The 14,324-nt window shown below is 44.2% G+C and overlaps 1 protein-coding gene across 2 annotated transcripts in view; it reads right to left on the bottom strand.

Annotated features, from left to right (window-relative positions):
• Positions 1-527: 527 nt before the first annotated feature.
• The window catches only part of LOC133366297 (UDP-glucuronosyltransferase 2A2-like), a 45,223-nt gene continuing 31,426 nt past the window's right edge, over positions 528-14,324 (bottom strand). For both annotated transcript variants that reach the window (XM_061589256.1, XM_061589257.1), the window contains exons 3-6: positions 9,582-9,713; positions 3,071-3,158; positions 2,107-2,326; positions 528-1,383 (exon numbers count right to left, since the gene is read on the bottom strand). In XM_061589256.1, the coding sequence (XP_061445240.1) occupies positions 1,107-1,383; positions 2,107-2,326; positions 3,071-3,158; positions 9,582-9,713 (717 nt within the window). In that variant the 3' untranslated portion in view covers positions 528-1,106. The remainder of the gene's footprint in view (positions 1,384-2,106; positions 2,327-3,070; positions 3,159-9,581; positions 9,714-14,324) is intronic.

Genomic DNA, 14,324 nt, shown 5'->3' with positions numbered 1-14,324 from the left:
TCAGAGCAAAAGCTAAGATGATCTGGCAGGAATGGCAAAGAAGCAATGGCGTCATGGAAGCAGCAACTTCTCATTGTCTTAAAGGTAGTTCCATCTAAAGAGCTAAAATGTGTTTTCTATATTCCTTAAGTTATCCCAGAGCCAAATGACACACAGGGCTATAGGTACAAAGCCTAAAAAAAAAAAAAAGCAAATGGGATTCAATTTTTTCCAAATTCTGTGTCAACAAAAGCTTGATTTTATATAAGTTGTCCTTCATGTTAACTTTCCCCCCCCATTTTGCTAGTCATGGGGAGAGACAAGCTAGGCAAGCACCAAAACCTAAACAGCAGCCACTGGCTCCTGAGATTTTAGTAGGCATTTCCATGCATACCCTTACTTGACATGAAAGAGAAACTTGCTTAGAAATCTTTTTGAAAGCTATGACATTGAGGAAACAATTCTGTACTCAGTACCATTTGTTCCAGTCCTGGAGAACTACAGCATATATGCGGCTTTATCGCAATACAAAAAAATCATAATTCGTCTTGGGAATTACAACATTTATATGCATTCTGTGAGGCAGCTCTTGACTCCCCTTTTATAGATCACTGTGTCACTACTGAAAGGGAGACGGCTTCAGTGTGGACTATTCAGTACGTGGGATTTAAGCATTTAAGTTTGCACTTCTATTCTGTTGATTCCGAACAGACTCAGACCTGAACTAATGTCTGCTGGATCATACTCCAAAGCACTAAGTAACATATGTCTGCAGGAAGCCTTCATGGCTGTGTTTCAGAAAGAAACATTGTTTATCCTCTTGAAAAGGACCGTGTGATATACGGAATTTCCAACTATAGCAACAGTTACACATTTTGAGAAATGTATAGGGTACTGCTTGCCTCCAAATAAGGAGATCAACCTTGGAGATCACAGAACCATCTCAACAAAACAAAAAGCAATCCAAACCTAATCATCACTGACAGAAACAAGATTGGCTTGGTTGAACACTCAATCAAGTTGAAAGTTCCCAATGCTAACAGGCTTTTGAAGCAACTTTCATAAACCTGCTCTAGCACGCCCAACCCTGAGCAAGTCATACAATGATGGTTGAGTCCCAGGAGAAGTTACTCTGTTTTTGTTTTCATGATTCTACCACATTTCCGACAGCAAAAGGAGCAGCATTTAAAAGCAATGAATACGAAAACTGCTGTGCAACCAATCAAGAAGGCGATGACGTCCAGGCAATGATACTGGTACCAGGTCAAGTCATGGGCAGCTGCTCTCAAGTGCTTGGCACCTTTGTGGCGCATGACAAACTCAATCCAAAAGACAGCCCGGTCCAGCGGCTTCATCGGTTGGTCATGGTGGATCTGCGATAGCCTTACTGCATTTTCCTTATATCTGGAGAATTGGATGGGGGGGGGGGGAGAAACAATAACAAATTGGCATAGAGACAGAACTCTTAAAATTGCAGTCCTTGCTAAACTGCAATGAAAACATAAGTCTTTCGTAATTACCCCCGACATTATAAACAAGAGTACTAACATATACTTTTCCATGACATTTCTGCCCATTTTCACAGGCAATCTGTGAACGCTCCCTGAAACACTCTGTGTGCTTTCTCTAGGTAACTGCCATTCCGTTTATTGTAAACATATGAATGAGTGACTGATTGTTTACTAAAAAACTCAAGACTCCATGTACTGGAGAGACTGACCAGTTTCAATATTCTTTCTGGTTCCGCAATTATGCAGGGGGACAATAGAACATCATTAAGGCTCAATAGTTATACCTGCCCTTGATTTGAGATTCAGCATGGGCCAGCCCCTCCAACTGGGGGCAAGAAGTGTTTGGGGCAGACGTCTTAAGCTCCATTGCAGGACAGAGGGAGAAAGGTGCTAGATTCAAATGTAGTTACATTAAGAGAAACGCTGAAGGTGGTAGAAGCAAACACTTGGAATTGTGACAACAAAAAGCCCCAGCAGCAAGGAAGAAATGGGCCAATAGGCTTGGCCACAGGAAATTTCCAATGCGTGCTACTTAGGTCACATTTTCTTTTGCAAAATCTATTGCAAAATATTCATCTTATTGTAGGCATAGTATAGAGAGTGATATATCTCTCACGTGACATTGTGAATGACAGTATTCACGGCATCCACTAAATCTTCAGTTTTCATCCTATGAATGTCCAGCTGTACCGCCACTCCTTTTGCCTTCATGTGTGCAACATTATCAGGCTGCTCAGCAAACATGGGGATCCCAACCATGGGAATACCGTGATAAATGGCTTCATAAATCCCATTGGTTCCACCATGTGTTATAAAGGCTTTGGTCTTTGGGTGTCCTGGAATAGGAAGATGAAAATGTGCTGATCAATATGCTAAGGATTTTTTTCAAATGCATTTACAATTTTTTCTGTTCATATAGAAAAAAATGATATTCAGTATATTACATACTACTTTTTCATCAGTTCTATATTAATTCCAATACAGTCCAAAAAATGGCCAATTCTGTTGAAATATCTGAGTTGATTGAATTCTCCCATCCCATAGTGGTTTACATCTAGTATTTTTATTCATTACCATGATCTCTTGTATTTTTCTCAACCAGGGTTCAGTTGTTGGTACCTGCTCAGACCTTCAGGCTAATACAATTCTAGCTGCTGCTGACATGTGGGACCAAAGTCATCATATTAATGAAGGGATAATAAAAGTAGGTTATTGTAACTGATTCTTAACTAAGCTGGAATGCTGTAGATGACCCAACACGTAATCCTTGCATGTTGCCATTCGCTATAAATATTAAAGTGTTCTAGAACCAGGAATTTTCTCTGCTCAAACACAAAACAGCTTTATAACACAGATCTATTTTGCAGTCACTGCAGTTATGAATAGTTGAAAACAGGTTTTCGAATACATTTTGTGGGTTGCATGTTGTCCTTTGTAGCTTAGCTTTGCAGCAAAATCCTTATTGTGTGTATCTATAGATTGCATTTGTCACTTCCAACATGAAAGTGAAGAAGATATATTTCTTAAGAATTGCCAGAGTGCAGCAATGAAGCCAAAGTTTGTAGCATGAGGTTCCTCACCCAGAAGGTCGTTTTGTGGTATCCAGTCATAAAGCCTGGTATTGGCTCCTAATGTTTCTGGCTTTTTCCCTTTGTAGCGCCAAAGAACCTGGAACAGAAAAAAAGTGGAAGACAGTTATAAGTATCTCCAGTTGCAAAGAGAACCCATAGGCTATATTGGGATTTTATCTTAATACAAAGAGGAAATGAAAAGGAGTGAAAGTTAAAAACATTGGGTATGAATGCAGCTAGAGTCCCACATTTGAGTCCCATTACTTTCAGTGCAGTGGTTAAGTGCACGCTTAAATGCTCTACCATTAAAAAATCAGTACTTAAAAGTGGGTATCTGTCTGAGTCAAACCTATTATTTCACATCAAAATCAACACATTTTCTTTTTGAAAAGCTCAAAGATGTGCTTACTTTAAATTGCCAGCAAGGCTAAGCTCTATATCTATTCATTGATCTATTAATATATGGAGCCCTAGTTGGGATTGTATTCTGTCTTAGATTTAATGGGTGGAAGTCAACAAAGTCCTTCTCAGGCTAGATCCATAGAAATTAATTAACTTAGCTACTTATATCCATTAATGTCAATGGGTCTATGGTACCACCCCATTTTTTATTACAATGTCAATTATTTTCTTATCTCATATGACATATTATTGTAGTTGTTGTTTGCCCTTCCATCTTTGTGGCACAGGAATATATTATTTAGCTTAACTTTCTCCAATTTTATTTTATGTCCCACATTGGAATCCAAGGGACATTTACTCCTGTATATCTTTTCCCATAAAAAATAAGTACAATTTTGCAAAATAACTTTTAACAAAGATGCACTCCCATTATCTTCCACCCAGTATGTTTAAAGAATTAGGGGAGTGTGCACATGTGAACAAATAACTGACAATATACCAAGATTCTACTGTTAAAATTGTTAATTTGTTTAAATACCATTCAGTATTTCAAAGAAATCTTTGAGCAACTTACAACATCCTAAAACTATCACAAATAAAAGACAAAAATGCTATGAAAATTCCACCTTTTGTAGTAGCACCGATAGCAATTATATATTTTCTTAAACATTACAACCTGAAATGACTAAATATGGAGACCATGATAACTACTAGCCAGGATTGTGGCGCAGCAATTGCAAGTACTCTTGGATGAAACAGATTATCTTGACCCATCCCAGTCTGGGTTCAGGCCTGGTTATGGGACTGAATTGGCCTTGGTCGCCCTGATGGATGTCCTTTATTGGGAGAAGGACGGGGGAGTGCGCCCCTGTTATTCTTACTTGATCTCTCAGCGGCTTTTGATACCATTAACCACGGTATCCTTCTGGGCTGACTTGGTGAGATGGGTATTGGAGGCACTGTTTTACAGTGGTTCCAATCCTATTTCCAAGGTCGTTCTCAGATAATAGCATTGGGTGACTGTCTTTTGGCCCCCTGGCAGTTGTGCTGTGGGGTGCCGCAGGGTATCATCTTGTCCACCATGCTGTTTAATATGAAGCCCTTGGTAGTGGTCATCAGATTTGGGGCGAGGTGTCAGCAGCATGCTGATGATACCCAGCTCTATTTCTCCATAACATCTAAATCAGGAGAGGCCGTGAAAGCCCTTGATCTCTGCCTGGACTCGGTGGTGGGCTGGCTGAGGGCCAATAAACAGTCTGAATCCTAGCAAGACAAGAGGCACTGTGGGTTGGTGGCTCCCAAGTTCGGATAATTGGTCAGTTGCCTGCTTTGGATGGGGTTGTACTCCCTCTGAAAGAGCAGGTTCGTAGTCTAGGAGTGCTCCTGGATCCATCTTTGTCGCTAGAGGTCCAGATGACCACAGTGGCTACGAGTGCCTTTTAGCAGCTTCGGCTGGTAAGACAGCTGTGGCTGTTTCTGGACCGGGATAGCCTGACCACTGTTGTCCACGCACTGGTAACCTCCAGGCTGAATTACTGTAATGTGCTCTAAGTGGGTCTGCCCTTGAGATTGGTCCGGAAGTTGCAGCTGGTGCAAAATGCGGCAGTGAGACTGGTCACTGGGGCAGGGGATCGCCAACATGTCACCCCACTGCTGAAAAAATTGCACCGGCTGCCCATTTGATACCGGGCCAAGTTCAAGGTTTTAGTTTTTGTGTACAAAGTCCTATTCAGCTTAGGACCAGGATACCTGAAAGACTATCTTATCCCTTATATACCCAGGCAATCACTGCACTCCGCAGGTGAGGGCCTCCTGCAGATACCATCTTATCAGGAGGTCTGTTCTGCACAACGTAGGAAACAGACCTTTAGTGTGGTGGCACCTACCCTGTGGAATTCCCTCCCTTTGAATATTAGACAGGCGCCATCTCTGTTATCTTTTCGGTGCCTATTGAAGACCTTCCTCTTTCAACAAGCCTTTTAGGTAAGGGGAACCCGTCCCAGACAAGTAGTGTCTGTGACCCGTTCCGGTTCTCCTCACATCCCCAGGACTGCTGGTTGTCCTATCAGTCAGCCTTCGGATCTCCATATGCTGTTGTTAAACGCCAGGTCGGTACAGCATAAGATCTCCCTTGTTCATGATTTAATTGAGGAGGCGGCTGACCTGGCATGCATAACCGAGACCTGGGTGGGTGATATGGGAGGAGTTGTTCTTACCCAGCTTTTCCCACCTGGGTATACGGTTCAGCATCATGGTAGAGCCAAAGGTCGGGGAGGCGGGGTTGCCGTGGTCTATAGGAGTTCTTTCTCACTCACCGAGCACCCTGTACAGGTGACGACTGGCTTGGAGAGTCTCCACCTTGTGCTGGGCCAGAGAGACAGGCTGGGAATTTTGTTGGTGTACCGCCCGCCCTGCTGCTCAACAAATTCCCTAACTGAGCTGACAGAAGTAGTCTCAGAGGTATTGTTGCAGTGCCCTAGACTGTTGGTACTGGGGGACTTCAACATCCATGCCGAGACTGCTTTATCTGGGGTGGCTCAGGACTTTATGGCGTCCATGACAACCATGGGTCTGTCTCAGTTTGTTACTGGCCCAACGCATGCGTCGGGACATACCCTTGATTTGATCTTTGCCACTGGACAGGGAGATGGTGATCTGGAGGTTGGGGGTTTTTCTTCTACCCCATTGTCATGGACAGATCACCGCTTGCTGAGGTTTAGGCTTACGGCGACCCTTTCCCTCTGCAAGGGTGGGGGACCTATTAAATTGGTCCGCCCTCTGAGATTAATGGATCCTGAGGGTTTCCAAAAGGCTCTGGGGGATTTTCCGACTGAGAAGACTGGCGCTGCTGTTGAAGCCCTGGTTGAACTGTGGAATACGGAGATGACCCGGGCGGTTGACACGATCGCTCCCATGCGCCCCCTCCTATGTAGAGCTCATACAGCTCCATGGTATACCTCGGAGCTGAGAGCGATGAAGCAAGAGAGGAGGAGGCTTGAGTGCAGATGGAGGCGGACTCCCAACGAATGCAATTATACCTTGGTAAGTGCATGCTCTAAGCGATATATAGCAGCGGTGAGGGCAGCAAAAAAGAGATATTTTGCTGTCAGTATTAAGGCATCACCCGCCCAGCGGAGCTTTTTAAAACTGTATGAGGGCTTTTACATCTTGGCCTTCGGGATACTATAGATTCATCTGTAGCCCGCTGTGAAGAGTTCGCTGGACACTTCCAAGATAAGATCGCATGCATTCGTCGGAACTTAGACTCCAATATTATAGCAGTTGGATTCAATGAAGCATCCAGATCACGGTCTTGTCCTCATTTATTGGATGAGTTTCAGTTGGTGCAGCTTGAGGATGTTGACAAGATCCTTGGACTGGTGTGGGCGACCACGTCTGTGCTGGATCCTTGCCCCTCTTGGCTGGTGAAAGCTGGCAGGACCGGAACTGCCGGCTGGGCCAAGGAGGTAATTAATGCCTCTTTGCGAGAGGGAGTGGTCCCTGACTGCCTAAAAGCGGCGGTAGTGAGACCGCTCCTGAAGAAACCCTCCTTGGACCCAGATAACTTGAACAACTATAGACCTGTGGCGAATGTTCCGTTCCTGGGCAAGGTTCTGGAACGGGTGGTGGCCGGCCAGCTCCAGGAGCTCTTGGATGACACTGATTATCTCGATCCGTTTCAATCCGGTTTTAGGCCTGGGTTTGGTACCGAAACAGCCTTGGTCACCCTGTATGATGACCTTTGTCGGGAGAGGGACAGGGGCAGTGTGACCCTGTTGATTCTCCTTGATCTCTCAGCTGCTTTTGATACCATCGACCATGGTATCCTTCTGGGAAGGCTCACGGAGTTGGGAGTTGGGGGTAATGCCTGGCACTGGCTCCGCTCCTACTTGGTGGGTCGTCAACAGAAGATAGTGCTTGGGGAACACTGCTCGACACCCTGGACTCTCCATTGTGGAGTCCCACAGGAATCGGTACTGTCCCCCATGCTTTTTAACATCTATATGAAGCCGCTGGGTGCGGTCATCAGGAGTTTTGGAGTGCGTTGTCACCAGTACGCTGATGACACGCAACTTTATTTCTCCTTTTCATCTTCCTCAGGTGAGGCTGTTAACGTACTAAACCGTTGCCTGGCCGCGATAATGGATTGGATGGGAGCTAACAGACTGAAGCTTAATCCAGACAAGACCGAGACGCTGTTAGTGAGTGCCTTCTCTGCCCAGATGGTGGATGTTCACCCTGTTCTGGATGGGGTTACACTCCCCTTGAAAGAACAGGTTCGTAGCTTGGGAGTTCTTTTCGACCCTTCCCTGTCTCTTGAGGCTCAGGTAGCCTCAGTGGCACGGAATGCTTTCTACCATCTTTGATTGGTAGCCCAGCTACGTCCCTATCTGGACAGTGACGACCTTGCCTCAGTCGTTCATGCTCTGGTAACTTCTAGATTGGAGTACTGCAATGCGCTCTATGTTGGGCTGCCCTTGAAGACAGTTCGGAAACTACAGTTAGTCCAGAATGCAGCGGCCAGATTGTTGACGCGGACCAGAAGGTCTGCTCATATAACACCTGTTTTGGCCCGTCTGCACTGGCTTCCTATTTGTTTCCGGGCTAAATTCAAAGTGCTGGTTTTGACCTATAAAGCCTTACACAGCATGGGACCGCAATACCTGGTGGAGCGCCTCTCCCAATATGAAACTACCCGTACACTGCGCTCAACATCTAAGGCCCTCCTCCGAGTACCATCCCATCGAGAAGCTCGGAGGGTGGTGACTAGAAATAGGGGCTTTTTGGTTGTGGCCCCCGAACTGTGGAATGGTCTCCCCGATGAGGTGCGCCTGGCGCCGACGCTGCTATCTTTTCGGCGCCAGGTGAAAACCTTTTTATATTCCCAGGCATTTTAATGTGTACTATTAATATTTATTGATGTATTTTGCCGCTGTTTTGATTTTTGTTTACGTCTGTTTGGTTTGATTCCATTGTATTATTGTATTTATATATTTTCTGATTGTTTTATTGTTATGTACACCGCCCAGAGAGCCCTTGGGCTTAGGGCGGTATATAAATTAAATTAAATAAATAAATAAATAAAATTTTAAGTTGAGACCTTATCCCAATCTGCATATGTGTTGGAATTGCTTTTTAACATGTTTTTAAAACATTTTTTAAAAAAGATGTTTTTAACCTTTTTTTTAAAGTCTTGAAAGCTTTTTTTTAAAAAAAATGTTTTTAAAGATGTTTTGTTTTAATGTATTTTAAAGTCTGTTTTATGATGTTTAAAGTGTTTTTAATGCTTTTGTTTGCCGCCCTGGGCTCCTGCTGGGGGGAAGGGTAGGATATAAATCAAATCATAAATAAAGAATAAATCCACAATACAGAAATGCATCAGAGACAACCAACTCCACACACCAAATACACCAGCGTGTGTTTATTATTTATTATTATTTATTTTATTATTTGATTGATATCCCGCCTTTCCTCCCAGTAGGAGCCCAGGGTGGCATTAGATGGTAGGTGTTTATAGGTGGCAGCAGACGCAGCATTCTTACTTCTACTGCTGTCTCCCCAACTTAAGCTCACATTAGAAGAAGGGGGGAAAGGATAAGGAAACTTTAGTTACATATCAATGGAATAAAAAGCATGCAAATGTTTTAAGTGTTCATTGAAAAAGTGGAAAAATACAGCAATTTCATGGCAAGGAGCATCATGATGGTGTTTGATCTAAGTGTTAGGTGTTTGCCTCAACATATGGCATCTTAAGCTGGATAGGCAAGGGCATGCACACAAGCCCCATCCCCAATGTTCCTGGGCATGCAGGCTCTTCTTTAGACCGCAAGATTGACTGAATGTGCTAACAACCTCCCCACAACTGGGAACCCTGCCTTATCAGGATTTCTGATCATAGGGAAGTCAGTGCGTTCAAGCAAGTGCACTTAAAAACTCTCTGCAGATCTTTGCAATAATCAGGCAAAGATCTAAAGAGGAGCCCGTATGCCTGGGGAAGTTAGAAGGGCTTCTATGCGCACCCCGGCTTTCATCCACAGTTTAAGATGTCACCACCTGAACACAGCTCTACTTTTCACGAGTCCAGTGTACAACTAAAAGGGCTTCCCCAAATACTGACCTTCTGTGGAAGTTGGCTGAGTGCCAAAGCAACCATGTTACCCTTTTCCTCTGTTAAGTTTTGAATCAATGAGCCCAGAGAGAATACCACAATGCCATGCTCTTCTGAACTTTGGACAAATTCTTCCATTTCCTGTTAAAAGACAAAAGCAATCAAAAATAAAGTTCCTTTGTGACTTTGCTGGTACACGAATAGCTGTAGTGGTTAGTTTTTCTTGGCTGATCATTAAAGTTCTGTTGCATTATAGGGTGGTCTCTGAGGTCCAGCTTTTAAACTGTTCCAGGGAAGCCTGAGGCACCTCATAAGCTTATTAGAGGTTTCTTAGTGAGAAGATCACAGATGGGTAATGAACATCTCTCAAAGACTACTTACTTTCCTCTCCCCCACTTTCCCCACAATCTTCCCCTGTGGTATATAGCTGCAGGAGAGTCTTATGTGTGTCCTAGCACATAGCCTCTGTTACCCACAGGCCTAAAGACTACAGTGCTCTGTGTCAAGTGAGGCTTCACTGAGAACATAAGTAGAGCCCTGCTGGATGAGGCCAACGGTCCATCTAGTCCAGTATTCTCTTCCCACAGTAGCCAACCAGATGCCTGAAAACAGGACATGAGAGCAGCAGTGTTGTCCCCATTTGGGATTCCCAGTAACTGGTATACAGAGGCATACTGTCTCAGATACTGGAGTTAGGACACAGCTATTATGACTACTAGCCATTGATACCATTGATCAACCATGAACTTGTCTAACCCTCTTAAAGCTATCTAAGTTATTGGTGATCACTACATCTCATGGCAGCAAATCCCCTACTTTAACTATGTGCTGTGTGAAGAAATACTTTTGTCTGTCCTGAATCTTCCAATGTTCAACTTTGTTGGATGACCCCAAGTTCTAGTATGAAAGAGGGAGAAAAACTCTCCACTTTCTCTGCACTTGCATAATTTTATATTCTGCTAGCATATCAGCCCTTAACTTTTTTCTAAGCTAAAAAGCCCTAAATGTAATATTTTCTCATAGAAGAGCTGTTCTAACTCTAGACCAGCTTAGCTGACCTTTTCGGGCTCTGCAATATCTTTTTTGAAATGTGCTAATCAGAACTATTCACAGCATTCCAAGTGTGGTCACACCATAAATTTAAACAAAGGCGTTATTGTTTTATTTATTTACTAGAGGGCCCCTGCACGCTTTGTGCACCCCCACCCCCACAGGGATTCCCAAATACACACACACACACCCAGACTCCCAAACACATACATACCCAGACCCAGAGCCATGGGCTCCCAACACTCACACATGCGGGCTCCCAACCCCCCTGGACTTCCAAACACACACACAGCCAGGCAAGTCTCCCCCCAAAGGTAACTCCCAAAAGTCCCCCCACCCCCAGGCAACTCCCAAAATGCCCCCCCGGGCACTGCCTGCCACCCCATAGGCAGCTTACCAGCCTCCCACCTGCCCAGGCTGCTGCCGCTGCCACGACTCAACCTTACTGGTGTCCTGCATTTTTGCTGCTGCTTCCCCCAAGCCTGCTTCCCTCCCATGCTTGCTCACCCACCCTCCCCCATGCTTGCTCACTTGCGTGCCATCCTTGCTACCCTCACTCCTTCACCTTGCTTGCATGCCACCCACATGTGTGACAGCTTGCAAAAATATTATATAGTTAGATTAGATTACAGAGAGAGAGATTTACTTACTTACATTAAACGAAATCTCAAAGTGGTTTGCAACAATAAAAACACGTTTAAACAATTTAAAACAGAGAAACCTAATCACAGATGATAGGCCAGAAGGATATATTACTTGGCAGAGAGAGAGAACCTGAGCAAAACATAATTCTTACTAAACGACAGAAGCACCCAACAGTCAGCACCCCCCAAATAACAGGATGAGGGGCATGCCAGAGCATAGGCTGCTGTTTGTTCTAAACTGTTTTTAATGTTGTATTTTAAGTAGTTGTGACATTTTGGTGAAGAGTGGAAAAATAGACAGACAGACAGGTAATACCTTTACAGAGAAGCTCCACTTCCATACAGCCCCCAGATGATATTGGCAGTTTTATTTTTTTTATTCCTTTCCTGATTATCACAAATGTGCCATACACTAGTTTGACAGATGTTGCACTCTGGGTTAACCTTAAGATCTCTTTTCTGGTCAGTCACCAGTAATTCAGACCCCATATGTGCATACGTGATGTTAGGATTTTTCTGGCCCAGTGTGTCACCTTACACCTGCTTACATTAAATGGCATTCGCCATTTTAATGCCCACTCACCCAGTTTCAAAGTGGTAAGCCTGTGTCTGAGCAGTACCATTTCAGATTGCAAGAGGGGGATGATGTGATGGAATGTCCATACATGCAAAGAAGAATGAAAGGACCCTGCACATAAACAGAGCATGGAAGTGATTTGTTAGGAAAAACAAATTACTTGTAATTTATTACTTTTTTGAGGAATGAGTGGGTAATTTCTTTACATTTTGTTTGTAAAGGAACGAGGAGTAATTTCATTACTTTTGAGCTGTAATTGTAATGCTTCTGGTGTTACTTTACTTGGAGGGGGCAGCAGGGAAAACATTCTGCTCTTCTGATTCATGGATAAAAAGCACGTGCTTCTGTGCAGCATCACTCTTCCCTCATGCTCTATGGGCGATTAGGAGGCAATGAGGGAGGAGGTAGAGAGTGAGACAGGGGTGGAGAAAAAATGGATGGTGATGGAGAAGAAAGGAGCTGGAGACAGACATGAAGAACTGTGGAGGTGAAAGATGTCGTGTGTGTGTGAGAGAGAGAATACTGTGTTTTCACTTGGTGTGAGGGAGTAGCCCTCCCTGGCTACTTAGCCACATTTGCAGTTTTAACTTTTTCACACCCCAAGGGAATATGTTTGCTTTGTGGCTGGTAGTTGAGTGAGAGACTAAGCTTGCTGGCTGAGTGAGAGTGGGGGAGGGGGTTGCATGTGGTTTAGCACACTGTGGCCTCTGCCTCCCTCCCCACCTCCTCTCTTACCAGTGGGGAGACGAGAGACCAGGGCTGCTGAGAGAGCAAGCAGCAGAGCCATAAAGCCTTCTCACAGCCGGGCTTCAGGGTGAGCAAGGCACAGGCAGAAGTTGCAGAAGCAAGCAGCCTGGGTGCTAAAGAAAACTAGCCTTGCAGGTTTTCCATCACAAATAATTGAGCTTGGGATAGTGGGTCATATTGCAATGAAGGTAGGATGGGTCAGGTATATGGAAAAGAGGTTAGGAAATCTTATGCAGATGAGACCCCTGTACCTGCAGCCTTTCTGATGATGGTCTTGGAGGATGCTGCCAGTGTCCTCTAATTCTTCTTCACTTCCAAAGGTCTTGGGCCCAGCAATGAGAACTTCCTCACTGAAGGAGGTTCCATCTAGTTTTGGTCTGGTCTAGACACATAGGTGCTGGAGCGTTACAAGTATAGTTCTGAATTTATACTTCTGTGCCATATATTCAGCATATTTGACATTAAAAGCCTGTGATCTAACTCGGCTGTGTCACCTAACACCAGGAGTTTCTGTCAAACACATCAAATTTGTTGTGTGTTATCTTCCCTAATACATAAAAATGTAAGAAATCATGCTGCTGTTCACTTCACCAGCTGGGGCTGTAAATACAGCGAGAACACTTCAGCATTCCATGGCCAGGCATGGTGGGAGAACAAAGGAGGAGGAGGCTGAGAGAGGGGGCCAACCATGAGGTGCACAAGCAAGTGAGGCAGGTATGCGACTGACCCATCTCCATCCAAGATGTGCAAGCAGGCTGGCATCAGGCGAGCGAGGTGGTGGCCATGTGGCAATGCTTGCCAGCACTAGGGGCTGGGGGGGGTACCTCAGGTTGCCATTCCTGGGGTTAGCTGGTGGGGTTGCAGGAATCCCCAGGAATTATACAGCCACAAGAGTGGCTGTATACTTATAGCTAGCATGGATTTTTCACGTTCTGCAATGTTAAATTGAAATTACTCCCCATACCATTCTGATGCTTCCCATAAGCTCATTTCAAAAGAAAACCTTACAAAACTTATAACCCTGAACTCAGAAACGCTTGCTTAACAACCCTCTAAGTTTTCATGGCGATACACAAAACAGACAGAGAGAATATAGAGTTCAAAGTGTAAAGCAAGAGGGAAAAAATCCAGACCCCTGTTGGACTTTTTTCTGTCAGTGGTCTCATAATTTGTTGAAATTAATTAAAAATCAGCCATATTCACAGAGTACCTGCAATCCTATTACTGACCTTGCCCCATACTCTGATGTTCATCTTCTGCAGTTTAAAAAAATGCATGGCTGATTTTAATTAATTTAAGAAATTTAACATTGGACTGTATGATAGCGCAGGCATGCTTAGTAAGAACCAACTGTCAGTGTTCTAAAAGCTAGACTAACAGCTGTTTGGCTTGGCTAATCAGGTGGTGACACCCACACCATACATTTATCCCACTTTAAACAGTCATGGCTTTTCCCAAAGAATCCTGGGAAGTATAGTTTGTGACAGAGCTCCAGTGGCCAAAATGACCAATCCAATCTCAGCAAATTTACATAGGATCCCATTTCTTACCTTCTGGATTTAAAAGCAGAGAAATTCACTAACAGGCAAAAAAACCCCTGTGGTTTAAGAACATACCTATAGCCAACAGATATCTCTATCAAACTTTAAAAAGCAGGGAAATTGGGCAGCTATAGTGAATGCACCGGGGGAGCAGGAGACCTGACCCCCTCTCTGAGATATTGTACTGCCCTAC

The sequence above is a fragment of the Rhineura floridana genome, chromosome 11 (genome assembly GCF_030035675.1).
Source record: "Rhineura floridana isolate rRhiFlo1 chromosome 11, rRhiFlo1.hap2, whole genome shotgun sequence".
Classification (NCBI taxonomy): domain Eukaryota; kingdom Metazoa; phylum Chordata; class Lepidosauria; order Squamata; family Rhineuridae; genus Rhineura; species Rhineura floridana.
Note: the sequence above shows the minus strand (reverse complement) of the source record. Positions and strands in the feature narration are given on the sequence as shown.